The 13,760-nt window shown below is 42.7% G+C and overlaps 1 protein-coding gene across 1 annotated transcript in view; it reads left to right on the top strand.

Moving 5' to 3' along the window:
* LGR4 (leucine rich repeat containing G protein-coupled receptor 4) overlaps window positions 1–13,760 on the top strand; it is a 98,426-nt gene that overhangs the window by 68,406 nt on the left and 16,260 nt on the right. The window contains exons 5-11 of the mRNA XM_056851333.1: window positions 6,916–7,131; window positions 8,401–8,472; window positions 10,155–10,223; window positions 10,575–10,646; window positions 10,743–10,814; window positions 12,662–12,730; window positions 13,150–13,221. Of these exons, the coding sequence (XP_056707311.1) occupies window positions 6,916–7,131; window positions 8,401–8,472; window positions 10,155–10,223; window positions 10,575–10,646; window positions 10,743–10,814; window positions 12,662–12,730; window positions 13,150–13,221 (642 nt within the window). The remainder of the gene's footprint in view (window positions 1–6,915; window positions 7,132–8,400; window positions 8,473–10,154; window positions 10,224–10,574; window positions 10,647–10,742; window positions 10,815–12,661; window positions 12,731–13,149; window positions 13,222–13,760) is intronic.

Genomic DNA, 13,760 nt, shown 5'->3' with positions numbered 1-13,760 from the left:
TTGGTATTTTCTTTCCTGACGTTTCGCCAGCAGCTGTGGCAGGCATCTGTGGCACTGCCACAGCTGCTGGCGAAACGTCAGGAAAGAAAATACCAAGACCACGGTCACACAGCCCGGATAACCTACAAGAACCAATGAACTCTGACAGTGAAATCCTTCGACAATATTTAGGGTTCCGTTGGAAGATGTTAAACATGAGTTGGATTGTAGGAAACCCCAACCCAATGTGTGTTTAATGTGTGACCTTAAAAACGTGCAGGGCAGCTAAACTCTGGCATTCCTTCCTTTCCACCCCACAGTCTTTCACTAGCAGAAAAGGGCCATAATGGGGCTGACTGTATGCTTTACTGCTGGTTCCACATGTTGTCTGGTATTCTGTCAGTTCAGCCAACAGCAGGCGAGTCTAGGGTTGCCAATCTCCAGGTACTAGCTGCAGATCTTCTGCTATTACAACTGATCTCCAGCCGATAGAGATCAGTTCATGGCCGCTTTGGCAATTAGTCTCTGTGGCATTGAAGTCTCTCCCCAAACCCCGCCCTCTTCAGGCTCTGCCCCAAAAGCCTCCCGCTGGTGGCAAAGAGGGACCTGGCAACCCAGGGGAGTCTCTATCACTGCCACAAACAGTATTGCCTAATCAGGCCTTGAGGCACCCCAAGTACTGTAGCATGAAAACTGAGTTGTCAATATTAATACTAAGCACCAAGTAGCCCAGAAGCAGGGAACCCAAAGGAAGTGGTCTGAGTCAGCAGGAACCCAAGGAAAGGCTAGACGGAGAAGAAAATAAGTAGAAGGGTGTAGGAAGAGCTGGCAAAGGTCCAAGAGTAGCAGGAGCTACGTATTGTTGGCAGGGAGAGAGGTAGAAAGGTAAAATGAATGCTGCTCAGTGAAGTATGTTGGTTGGGAGCACAGGCGGCTGAAAGAATTGGTACAAAGTAAGGTATACAAGGAAACAATGGGTGGTAGAATCATCTAGTTAAGACCCAGTACAAGGTTTTTTTTTTTTTGGGGGGGGGGAATCAGGCCAACATCCATACTGGGCTGTTGTTGCCATCTTTGGGGGGGGGGGCAAGCTTCCTGTGCCTCTGAAAGCTACATGACTGGCTGGGCTACAAAATGTGCAGCTTTCTCATTGCTGCCTGTCTTTGCTGAGAAAAGCTGTAGCTTTTCATTCCTGCCTGTCATGTAGCTTGTGCAGGTAGGGTTGCCAACCTCCAGGTAATTAGCAAAACAAGAAAAGAGCACCTCCATGCTAATACCGTCAGGTTTGGAAACTGGCACGGGAAGAAATCAGTACAATAATACAAAAAGTGTATATTGTGTTTCAAAACATTTCAACAAGTACAATGGGCTACAACAAGTGACAATAAACGATATATACAAAATATACAAAACGTGTTTGATGCAGTCTATGAATAGTACAGTCTGTAAATAGTAGAATCTTAGTATAATAGCTGGAGATCTTCTGCTATTGCAACATATCTCCAGCTGATAAATATCAGTTCACCTGGAGAAAATGCCGCTTTGGCAATTGGGCCTTATGGCATTGAAGACCCTCCCCTCCACAAACCCCGCCTTCCTCAGGCTCCACCCCCAAACCCTCCTTCCAGTGGCGAAGAGGACCTGGTAACCCTAGGCACAGGGTCGTGCGAGAAACGGAAACAGCTCCATACACACCTCAAGGACCAGAGGGTCACTGATCTATGGAGACACTAAGTCGAATTGCTATCTTCCACCCCCACTGCCCCGGTCCCGGTCCCGGTCCTGCAGCTTAAATATAATCACTGATCAATCCTGTTTCTGACTACTTTACAGGATGAAATGTATTGTTTGTGGCACTCATATGAACATCCTTTCTAGCAGGCTGTTTAAAAGCAAGCTGTATCTACGATTGACTTCACTTCAAGCGAACCTCTGCCAATGCAGAGTTCCACTAACTGAAAACTTATCATTAATCAGAGCTTGTTTAATAAAAATACAAAATGGCATAACTGGCTCTAGGGCTGTGGTAAAACACTTAAGCTAAGAAGCATGCTAAATACATTAAGTCTGCAAGAAGATTTAACCTTGGCTTTCCCCCCTTTGTTGCCCTGTGTACATATTTCATGTGGAAAGAATTTAAAAATAGAATTCTCCAGAAGTCTCTGTGAACATTAGATAGGAGAAAGGGAAGATGTGGGTCTCTGTCACCGCAGAGCTCTGATGTCAAAGAGAAGCACATGAGCTCCCTTTGTCCTTGAAGTGAGGAAATGGAAATTCACTCATTTGTACCAACGTCCATATTAGTATTTCCTCCAGTGTGAAGAGGGACATGCCTTATTCCTACGTTGTACAAGCAATGATGTAAGCTTCTTTGGGTCCATGTTGTGGCGAAAGGTGGAGTATAAATGAGGTAAATAAATATTGCTGAAGATGGGGGACAGATAAAAAGGAGGTTAGTTGGTGGGCTGGAAGGAGAAAAAGATGCAGGAAAGGTGAGGATATGGAGGTTGGCTGCAGCAGGGAAAGAGAAAATAGTGTGGGGAGGTGGCTACAGGAGGAAACGATGCGCCCCTCACAAGGGCTTACAGGTTACCCACTGAGCCCAGCCCAGTGACCAGCATCGCTCAACTGGGCCATAGTTTTATCAGGTAGAGCCTGCCATGAGAGGGTAGGAGGGAAAGCGGAAGTCAGGGTGGGCAGATAAAGGTAGGATGGGTAGGAAGGAGAGAAGAAAGCAGGAAAACGGGAGAGGGTTATGAGGGCTTAGGGAAGCAAAAAGGAAAGAGTGGGGGAGGGAAATGAAGATGGTCCCCTGCTTGGTTTCTCTTGTAGAGACCACCTCCCAGATTTATCCATTAAATCACAGCTCTTCTCCCTCTCCAAGAAAGCCCCGTGGAACGATACTGTTTTGCACATTTTGCAAAATGATAGAAGCATGGGACCCTTCCTAATAGCCTTAGGCAGACTGTTCCATAATGTGGGACCCACCGCAGAGAATGTGTGTGAAAGGGCAGTTGCTGGTTTTACCTTATTGCAGGGTAGCAACTTCAGAAGGCTTCGCTCCGATGAACAAAGCTGTATCAGCAGAACAGAGCAGGAGAGGCAGCACTGCAAGTACGTGGGCACATTGCCAGTAAGGTCTTTGTAGGTGATAGTTAGAACCTTGCATTGGTCAAATGTATCATGGGATATGAATTACCAATGTTAGGCATTGCTGTTCGGCATTGCTGTTTTGAAGACTACTATTGTATCTGATGGCAAAGAGTTGGCAGAGAGATATATTGCAGCTGCATGGAAGAATCCGCCATCAAGAATGGGTTGGTTCAAAAGGATCAGGACTGTGGCAGTCTTAATAAAATTCATCTATTATAAAAAAAGAAGAAAGGCAAATTCAGGTAAATTGAATCGTGCTTATTTTATTAGTATTTCATTTTTACCCCACCCTTTCCCAGCCTAAGACAGGCTTAGGGCGATTAACAACATATAATTTACATCATGTATTGCTTAAAACATGAAACATAAAACTATTTAATTGTAAATATATACCTGCCGTCAATAATTAACATTAAAATTCTAGGTTAATTTAAATTTAAAATAGTGCCCTAGGAATACTTCCTCATTATATGCAGGTTTAAACATTGTATATAATTTGAATGGATCCATAGTGTGGGTGAGGCTAGTCCCAGTGAGCAATAACATGGAGACCTAAGGGACCACAGAGGACAAAGATCTAATAAATCCAATAGGGTCCATCAAAAAAGGACAAGGGAAGGAACAACAGGGAAGGGGGAAATAGAAAATGGGGGGAAAGGAAGGGAGGGGGAGGGGAGGGCAAAAGAGAGGGAGGGAGGCCAGCTGATGTAAATCATTGCTGCCCTCAACCATAGGCCTGGCAGAACATCTCCGTCTTGCAGGCCCTGCTGAACTGAGCCAAGTCCCACAGAGCCTGGGTTTCACTCGACAGAGTTCCACCAGGCTGGATAGCCAGATATCTCTTGGGCTGGGGATTACCAGGAAGTAGTTACTGTGTGTGTTAAGTGCCGTCAAGTCGCTTCCGACTCATGGTGACCCTATGAATGAAAGTCCTCCAAAATGTCCTATCTTTGACAGCCTTGCTCAGATCTTTCAAATTGAAGGCTGTGGCTTCCTTTATTGAGTCAATCCATCTCTTGTTGGGTCTTCCTCTTTTCCTGCTGCCCTCAACTTTTCCTATCATGACGGTCTTTTCCAGTGACTCTTGTCGTCTCATGACGTGACCAAAATACGACAGCCTCAGTTTAGTCATTTTAGCTTCTAGGGTCAGTTCAGGCTTGATTTGATCTATAACCCACTGATTTGTTTTTTTGGCAGTCCACGGAATCTGTAACACTCTCCAACACCACATTTCAAAGGAATCTATTTTCTTCCTATCAGCTTTCTTCATTGTCCAGCTTTCACACCCATACATAGTAATAGGGAATATGATGGCATGAATTAATCTAGTCTTGGTGGCCAGAGTCACATCCTTACACTTCAAAATCTTTTCTAGCTCCTTCATGGCTGCCCTTCCCAGTCTCAATCTCCTTCTAATTTCTTGGCTGCAGTCTCCCTTTTGGTTGATGGTGGAGCCAAGGAATAGAAAGTCTTGAACAATTTCAATTTCCTCATTGTCAACCTTAAAGTTGTGTAATTCTCCTGTAGTCATTACTTTTGTTTTCTTGATGTTCAGCTGCAGTCCTGCTTTGGCACTTTCTCTTTTAACTTTCAGCAGTAGTTGTTTCAAATCTTCACTATTTTCTGCCAATAATGTAGTGTCATCAGCATATCTCAAATTATTAATGTTCCTCCCTCCAATTTTCACTCCATCTTCATCTAAATCTAATCCAGCTTTCCTAATTATATGTTCTGCATATAGATTGAAGAGATAGGGAGATAAAATACATCCTTGTCTGACACCTTTGCCAATTGGAAACCATTCCGTTTCTCCATATTCTGTTCTAACTGTGGCCTCTTGTCCAGAGTACAGGTTGCGCATCAAAACGATCAGATGTAGTGGCACGCCCATTTCCTTTAAAACCAGCCATAGCTTTTCATGATCCACACAGTCAAAAGCTTTGCTGTAATCTATGAAACACAAGCTGATTTTCTTCTGAAATTCTCTCGTACGCTCCAGTAACCAGCGTATATTTGCAATATGATCTCTAGTGCCTCTTCCTTTTCTGAAACCAGTAGTTACTAGCTGAGCTCAATTCTCTTTGGGGGATATAGGTGGGAGAGGCCATCCCTCAGATACGACTATCCCAGACCATTTAGGGCTTTGAATATCATTACCAACACCTTGAATTTGATCCGATATTCGACCTGGAGCCGATGCAGCTGGTGGAACACTGGTTGTATGTGTGCTCTCCAAGGAGGCTCTGTAAGGGTTTGTGCTACTGCGTTCTGGACCAGTTGTAGTTTCCAGAGCAGCTTCAAGGGTAGCCCTGCGTAGAGCAAGTTACAGTAATCTAAACTGGAGGTGACCACTGCATGGATCACTGTGGCTAGGTCAGGTAGGGAGCCAGCTGTCAGACTTGGCGAAGGTGTTAAAATGCCGTCCTGGCAGCATTTGTGACCTGGACCTCCAAAGAAAGGGAGGTATCCAGAGTCACCCCTAGGCTCTTGATGGTGGAAGATCACTGAAATGTGCAGTTTTCTGGTTCTGTACACTATTGTTTCCTTTGATATAAAAAATTAACAAATATATAGCATAACAAGTAGGTAACAGGGTCTTTTACAATGCTGCCATAAGCATAATGAACCTATATAACATGAGGGAAGAACTTTGTAATTGTAAAGCTTTTGTAGAAAATATATATGAACACAGTTGTTTTAGATCCGACCCTTCCATACTAATCAAGACAACAGCAAACCAGGAAAGCTACAGAGAAGGCAAGGGTCTGCAAATATAGGGGGATTCCCAAGAAACACAGGGAAATATGCCTTTGTAAGTTAATCAAAAGAAAAAGACAGTATCTTGCCCAGTGGCCTGAAGAGGACTGAATGTGTTCCCAGAAATATAGAATGTTCGTTAAAAGAGGAGAGGGAGGAGCAAACTCGTCTACTCACTTCCGTGAGAGTTTACAGAATCCAGAGAGGGGAGGTGATGGAGGAGATTTCCAAATTGTTCACCCTCTATAATTCATCAAGGAAAGCTTGGAGCCTGTGCGGTGCACTATATTTTCCCTCTTTGTAAAAGGTGAAGGTCCCCTGTGCAAGCACCAGGTCATTCCTGACCCATGGGGTGATGTCACGTCCCGAAGTTTACTAGGCAGACTGGGTTGACGGGGTGGTTTGCCAGTGCCTTCCCCAGTCATCTTCCCTTTACCCCCAGCAAGCTGGGTACTCATTTGACTGACCTCGGAAGGATGGAAGGCTGAGTCAACCTTGAGCCGGCTACCTGAAACCAACTTCCATTGGGATTGAACTCAGGTCGTGAGCAGAGTACTGCAGCTTACCACTCTGCGCCACGGGGCTCTAATTTTCCCCCTTTGACCCTAGGGTTATTCTGCCCCCTAGATAACTGCATCCCTTTTGTGACCGCGGCTGTATTGACCTGTCTGGTTAGGCTTTTGCTTCCTGTGGAGAAGAGGGGAATCATTACTGGGGGTGGCCTTGCATTAGCCTGTACTTAAATCTAGCCTCTCACTACATAGTTGTGCAAGAGCTTGTTTGTACTTTCTAGGCATCCTAGAGCCTGAGCACACCAGCTGACCAGCAGCTTGCCTTGTATACATAACTTTGTTGTTTTTCTTATGAGATACAAAGTTGTTCGTTCATTTAACTCATCATAAGTTATACTCAGTTTCTGCTGATCCTTCCCTGGTTTTCAAGTGCTAACTTCTTTCCAATTTTTATCCCCACCCCAAAACAAGAGTGTGTTTCATATATGTTGATAACTATATTGTTTCTCTTTAGGCGCTTAGACGCTAACCACATTACTGCTGTTCCGGAAGACAGTTTTGAGGGCCTGGTCCAACTGCGCCACCTGTGGCTAGATGATAACAGCTTGACCGAGGTCCCGGTTGTTCCGCTCAGCAACCTTCCATCCCTGCAGGCCTTAACCTTGGCTCTCAATAAAATCACCAACATCCCTGACTTTGCGTTTACCAACCTTTCAAGCCTTGTCGTCCTGTAAGTCTTTGGCGCTTGTCGTCTCACTGGATCGTTCAGAGTTTTAGAATAAAGGTTGGGTTTGCACAGGCTTTTCATAGAGTGGAACAAACGCTGCTAAGTTAAAATGGGTAATTGTGCTCTTGACTGAGATTGTCAGACATAGTAGAGGGCTGCTCTTATACTGCTCTGTGTGAGAATGTTATTGCTGAAGCAGAGGCTGCCATAATCAGCTTTGACAGCTCAAAACGCCTGTTGGCATGAAAGGACTGCCTTGAAATATACTCCCCTTCCATTCTAACAGTTCAGTGTTGGCACATACATGATGTGGGAACAATTCATTCACTCTCATCGGAGCTGGTTGCTTGCCTTTCACTGTGCAACACCCTTTGGTGCATGGAAGGCTGCATCCAGAATCCTGTTTCCACTCTTTAGAATGGGGTGCCCAAGTCTGCCATGTGGCATACTTTAGATCAGGGGTGTCAAACACATTTGTTATGAAGGCAAGATATGACAGTCACTTGGTGGGGGCCAAGCCATGCCTCGCCAGCCCAGATTGAGAGTAGAGGGGGTGGCTGCTTCTGCTGGCTCGCGAGCTGGATAAGAGCTCTCGGGGCCGGATCCAGCCCTCGGGTCTTATGTTTGACACTCCTGCTTTATATCTTTGTATGACATCTAATGGATTGGAACAATTGAGGCCTTTTTGTCCTGGCCTTCATAGGTAGGGTAGTAAAACGTGGGCCTTTCCTATCATCTCCTATCAAGAAATGTTGTTGGAAGAGGGGCATGGTGATAAGCTTGGAAGCAGAGCAGTTCTGAGTGAATTCATGTGAAATTCAGGAAGGGCCATGGCTCAGTGATAGAGCATCTTCTTTGTAGGTTCAGCCTCTAATATCAGGTAAATTAATATCTGTAGCAGGTTTGGGGAAATAATGTCCGAGAGCCACTGTCAGTAAGAAGTAGACATTGAAACATATGGGTTACGTGTGTTGCAAGATCCTGTTCATGTTACCTGATGCTTGACTTTTGTGCGCCCAAGAGAGAAGGTATTGCTACTGTCCTTCTCAGGGTGGGAGGGGGTGTAGGCAAGGGTCTGGTCAGGTCCATTTTCTAAACCAAAAAACAATCTTCCATTGTTCAGTGGCAAAATGGGACATGAGCACTAACAACCCGCCAGCCTGGATATGCCATGTGAATCCCATACATTTTAACCACTAAGCAAAACATCATTTTGAAAACTCGATTTGTACAGAATGATTATTTGTTTCTAAACAGATTTTTCCTTCTCAGGCATCTCCATAACAATAAAATAAAGACACTGGGACATCACTGTTTTGATGGCTTAAACAACCTAGAAACTTTGTAAGTATTTCTCCTTTGGAGATCTCTAATTGGATAGAGTATATTGCAAAAGAACTGATGCTATTGAATATAAGACATGTTTTGCTGTTAAATGCTCTGGTCATAAATGATTTGCCTTTCCCCCCCAAATTAGTCGTTGTGGGTAGAACCTGTGCAGCAACAGTAGATGGAATTCCTGGGTTCAAAGGGTTCCACTTCCATCCTTGTTGATTCTTAGACTGAGCTGGTTTTGGTTCCTTTCCCTGTTTCCCCATAACATAGAAGTGACAGGCAAGGAGAGATACAGAGAAGAACAGGGAGAAGGTATAAAAGGGAGGATATTAAGGGTCTCTTTACAGTAATGCATTAAGAGGTAAGAGCAGAAATGATGGTTGAGGGACTGGATTGGATCTAGACAGTATTATATAGGGGAGAATTCTGACCCACAAATACTGATTCCTCCACAACTGAAAGTCTTGTGAAGTACCTTGACTATGCCTACATATTCCTGCCAAGTATGTACATCAGGGGTGGGGAACGTCAGACCCGGGTGCCGTATAAGGCCTGCGAAATCATTTGGTCTGGCCCTTTGTGGGTCCTGGCAGATCTCTAGCTCAGAAGGATCTAAGAACAGCGATCCGACCCCTCCTGTGGACAGGAATAGCCTCTATTCAAGGCAGATGTGAGTTTGTCTTGCTGAGAAAGGGAACCTTTTCCCCCCTTTGAAGAAAAGTTATTAGCTATGGAGCTGCTAGGACCGCCCAACAAACTGTGTCTTGTGTTTGCTGCCTTGCCTGAATCTCTGGGAAAGGCGGAGCTCAAAAGCGAGTCGCTCTACATGGCAGATACTCGGAGCTGTCTCCGGTCGTGCCTCTTGGCTGAATGTTTGACCAAATATAGCAGGCTGATTTTTAAGTTAATTTTGTATGGCCCGCGAATGATGTTCTAAATATCCAAATGGCCCTTGGCAGAAAAAAGGTTCCCCACCCCTGATGTACACGAATTGGTCAATAAGGGAACACAGGACCACAAGTTTCACACTTGTATTGGTGATGGGGATGGTGGTAACTAAGTTTTAAAGTAAATGTGAATGAGACCCTAAGTACTTGAAGAGGGTTATATACTTGTAGCTAGAACAATTTAACATATGACGCGCAATATAACTTAAATACTGTGGGTTAGATCCTATAAACAATGAGTACAGGGTGTTCACAGAGATGGAGCTTCCCTTTCCTTAGCAGCTCGCTTTACCCTAGCAGCTCCCTGTGACCCTTGAAAAGACCATTGGAGGGAATTCAGTGAAACAAGCTTTCCACTAGCCCTAGTGGAGGCCCAATTTTACTCAGCTTCCTCATCTTTGTTATAGTCCCCTGTGATGTTTTGTCCATGAAATTCCCCCTGCTCTCAAGGGCAGCTTTTGGGGGCTCACGGTTGTGCTGTGGGGAGAGGAAGGCCGGAGGTTGGCCTCCTTGAGGACCTTGTGCCTATATGTTTGTAGGCTCCAAGCCCATAAAATGTTGACAGTTAACATATTTCTTCTGGCAAAATCTCTCATGTTGATCTGATTTCATTTTTTTAAAAAAAATTCTAACTAATTTCATTTTAAACTGTTTATTCAGCTTTGGCTTTCCCTTTTGTTGTTGTTGTTGAACAAATATGATTACTGAGAGTGCGTAATGCTGGCATGGGTGTTTTTTTTACAGGGATTTAAACTATAACAGCATGGTAGAGTTTCCTAAAGCCATAAAAACACTTCCAAGCCTAAAGGAGTTGTAAGTACTACTGGATGCTTTTATTTTTATATTTCATGAAAATAAATTAACAGTAGATTAGGGAATATTATGCTGCAGTATTTGGGGATCTAAAATGAATTAAATTCAAAGAGGAGTTGTGTCCTCTCTCTCTCTCTCTGTGTGTGTGTCGCTCTCTGTGTCGTTCTCTCTCAGGGCCTTTCTGGGCTCCCATAATTATGCAGTGGTGCCTTTGATTGAACTGGTATCTTAAATAGTGCCCTATGCCCTCCCCCATATTCCTGTGATTGCGGCAACACTTCATTTTTCATAGAGTTTGACACTCTATTAAATATTGCATTTAACAATAATGTTTTCTGTCTTTTCCTAAAGAGGATTTCACAGTAATTACATCTCCATGATCCCGGACAGTGCATTTGTTGGAAACCCACTTCTAAGAACTATGTAAGTTTTTGTGAAATGTACTTTCAGTTCTGGATTAATGGATCCAAAAGTAATTCTGTGGACTGAGACAACTTGTCTGTAATTTTTGTTTTTCAGACATCTGTATGATAATCCTTTGTCCTTAGTTGGGAACTCAGCTTTTCAGAATTTATCAGATTTGCATTCATTGTAAGTACTTATACAAAGACGTCTAAAATATTTTGTACTCTAGCTCCTCCATGATATATTAACTATAAAAACCTTAATTGTATTAGGCCTGGCACCCAATCCTAAACACATATATTTGCTTGGTATTCAAGTAAATATGCTTAGGATCTCAGGTTTGTTATGTTCTCATAACTATGGCTAGTTAATTCTTGAGGAGAGCAAGCCTGAAGCATGGTTCCAGGTTTCCAGTTGGCTTAGTTGTCAATAAGGAAATCATTATGGGGAAGCTACTATGTGTTTTGTTCACTCTTGTAAAACCAGAAAAAAATGACAAGAGCACTCTGTGAATGTATAAATTGTGATTAAACAATGGCCAAAGCAAATTTAAAATCAAGCACAGTAAGACCATCCACTCTGTTCCTATAAGGATGGGTCTCTAAATTACAATCACTACACCTACCCTGCCCTGACCTGGATGGCCCAGGCTAGCCTGATCTCGTCAGATCTCAGAAGCTAAGCAGGGTCAGCCCTGGTTAGCATTTGGATGGGAGACCACCAAGGAATACCAGGGTTGCTGTGCAGAGGAAGGCACTGGCAAACCACCTGTTAGTCTCTTGCCATGAAAACCCTAAAAGGGGTCACCATAAGTCGGCTGCGACTTAATGGCACTTTACACACACACACACCTACCCTCACATTTTTGGCTCTGAGTGTCCTTTCCCTTACTTTATTTGACTTTCTTATTGTAACTCCACTGTCAATACACCACTCTTCTTAATAGATTTTAAAATCGTATTTATTTTAATCATTTTCATTTCTTCCAGTCTGCTAAAGGTGCTTTCAAACAATGAAAACAATAAACTACTAAAATTACCAGCAGAAAATAATTACATACTAATACAGCAACAGTAATATATATATAATTAAAATACAAGTGATAACAGTATATTTTGTAGCAGCCTCGTAATAAAAGCAGTTTAAAAAAACCAGCATAATTAGGTGCCCTCTCTGTTGTTTTTCCTGTGCTTTCTTGTGAAGCTTGCCTTCTTTTCCTTATTGTGGGGTTTTCTCTTGCAATACCCAGAAGAAGCTAATGGGTCATATATTTTTATGTGTTTATGTAAGCTCTTCTAAGTGCACAGATCTTTTAAAACTATAAGGCTGGAAGGTTTGATAAAAAATAAACTCTTCTGAATCTTTACTGAACTCATAATGTGTTTCATTCACAATGTGTTAACTGTACCTCAGGATGACTCCAACTTGATTAGAATATTCTCACTGTTTCACTTAATCCTAGAGTAAGAGATTTGGGTGTTTTACTTGGAAACAACCAGTATAAAAATGCTGTTATAGTTTTCTAGAAGCACTATGGTGTTGTCGTAGGTTGTTCTCTGTCCCATATATTGAAAAATAATAGATAAGTTTATCTTTTTGAGTCCATTGTTAGTTACCTACAACGGCTGTAATAGGTCCTGCATAAAATTAAAATACATGTAAGACACTACGTTCACACATTTCTTATTCAGTGACTTGACTTTGATGAGGGGGAGTTGAAGAAACCCTGGAAACGAACCATAGTACCATCTGTGGAATATTAGCGTATTAGCAGGACTCCAAATTCCAAACATCCTCAGCAAATAACAAACACATTGAGCAATCTTTCACATTCTGCAGTATTTTTATTAAGCATGTTTTACTTTAAGGTGTAATCCAAATATCCTTAAAATCTGGCATACGTAAATCTCAGTGGAGGAAAAAAAAGAATTAGATCTATATAGACCTCTAATGAAAACCTCCTTTCCTTAACACTTGTCTATCCTTCCACCAGTAAGGCATATTTGTGTTCCTTTTTTCTGTTTCTTCTGTAGGGTCATTCGTGGGGCCAGCATGGTACAGTCATTTCCTAACTTAACAGGGACCACTAATCTGGAGAGTCTGTGAGTATCTTGTATTGAGTTCTTCAAGTAAAAAAAACATAAGCTAAGACAAATACTTCCCTCTGCGGACACTTTTAAGGGAAGAATTACTACCACTGAAAAACATTTTTGTTGTAAGATTGCAAGATCTGATTTTGTTACCTTTACCTTGTGCCCCCAAATTTAATGAGTTCCGTAAAGGCAGGGGAGTTCTTTCTACTATTGTGAAATGTATGCATTGTTCTGGCTAAAGCTGAGGGGGGAAATTGCCCTGTGACTGTTTTAGATTCTGACAAGTCAGTGCTCCTAGGGCACACTTAAACTAGAAAGGGACCTTTGTACTGTCCAAGAGATTCCCAACATTCTAGATTGGTTAAATACTAATTCGGCTGATGTGGTTTGATCAATATTCAATAGAATGCTTATGTTTTATAAAACAGGACTTTTACAGGCACCAAAATTAACAGCATTCCCATTGATCTCTGCCAAGAGCAAAAGATACTTCGAACTTTGTAAGTAGAAACCTTCAAATTCTTCTTGTATTATAAATGTATGCTCGGTTTCAGATATTTTTAATGTTATTGCAACAGAAGATAGACCTCTGCTTGGGGTAATGTGTTGCTTTGGTTTTTTCCTGGGATATAAAGAGCCCAGTATTCTACCTGTGCTGGCTGAGCTTGCTTAGTGAGTTTCAAAAGTCATGTCAATTTAAAAATGATATACAGGCCGGTCATTTCCACCATGATGCTTTTCCTCTCAACGAGTGAGTGTTCTTGGACTGGTCCATGTAGCTCTAGGCTGCAGGAAACACCATCCCAATGACGTTACCTTTTGCCAGGAAACTTGAAATGGGAAACACCTGGTTAATGTGCTGATGACCTCTGGAATATGTCTTTTTAACTGAATGTTTCCTACTTCTTTCTCCAGTCTGCAACAATTATGCAACTTCTGTTAGTGGGTTCCCCTCCCACATCTGCACCATATTCCTTCCTCAGTCCCCCTGCAGCTGTATGCCCCTCCTCCAGTGGAGTGGTTTCTAAAAAGAAAAAAA

The sequence above is a fragment of the Euleptes europaea genome, chromosome 6 (genome assembly GCF_029931775.1).
Source record: "Euleptes europaea isolate rEulEur1 chromosome 6, rEulEur1.hap1, whole genome shotgun sequence".
NCBI classification, from domain to species: Eukaryota; Metazoa; Chordata; class Lepidosauria; order Squamata; family Sphaerodactylidae; genus Euleptes; species Euleptes europaea.
This window is presented reverse-complemented; position numbering and strand designations above follow the sequence as displayed.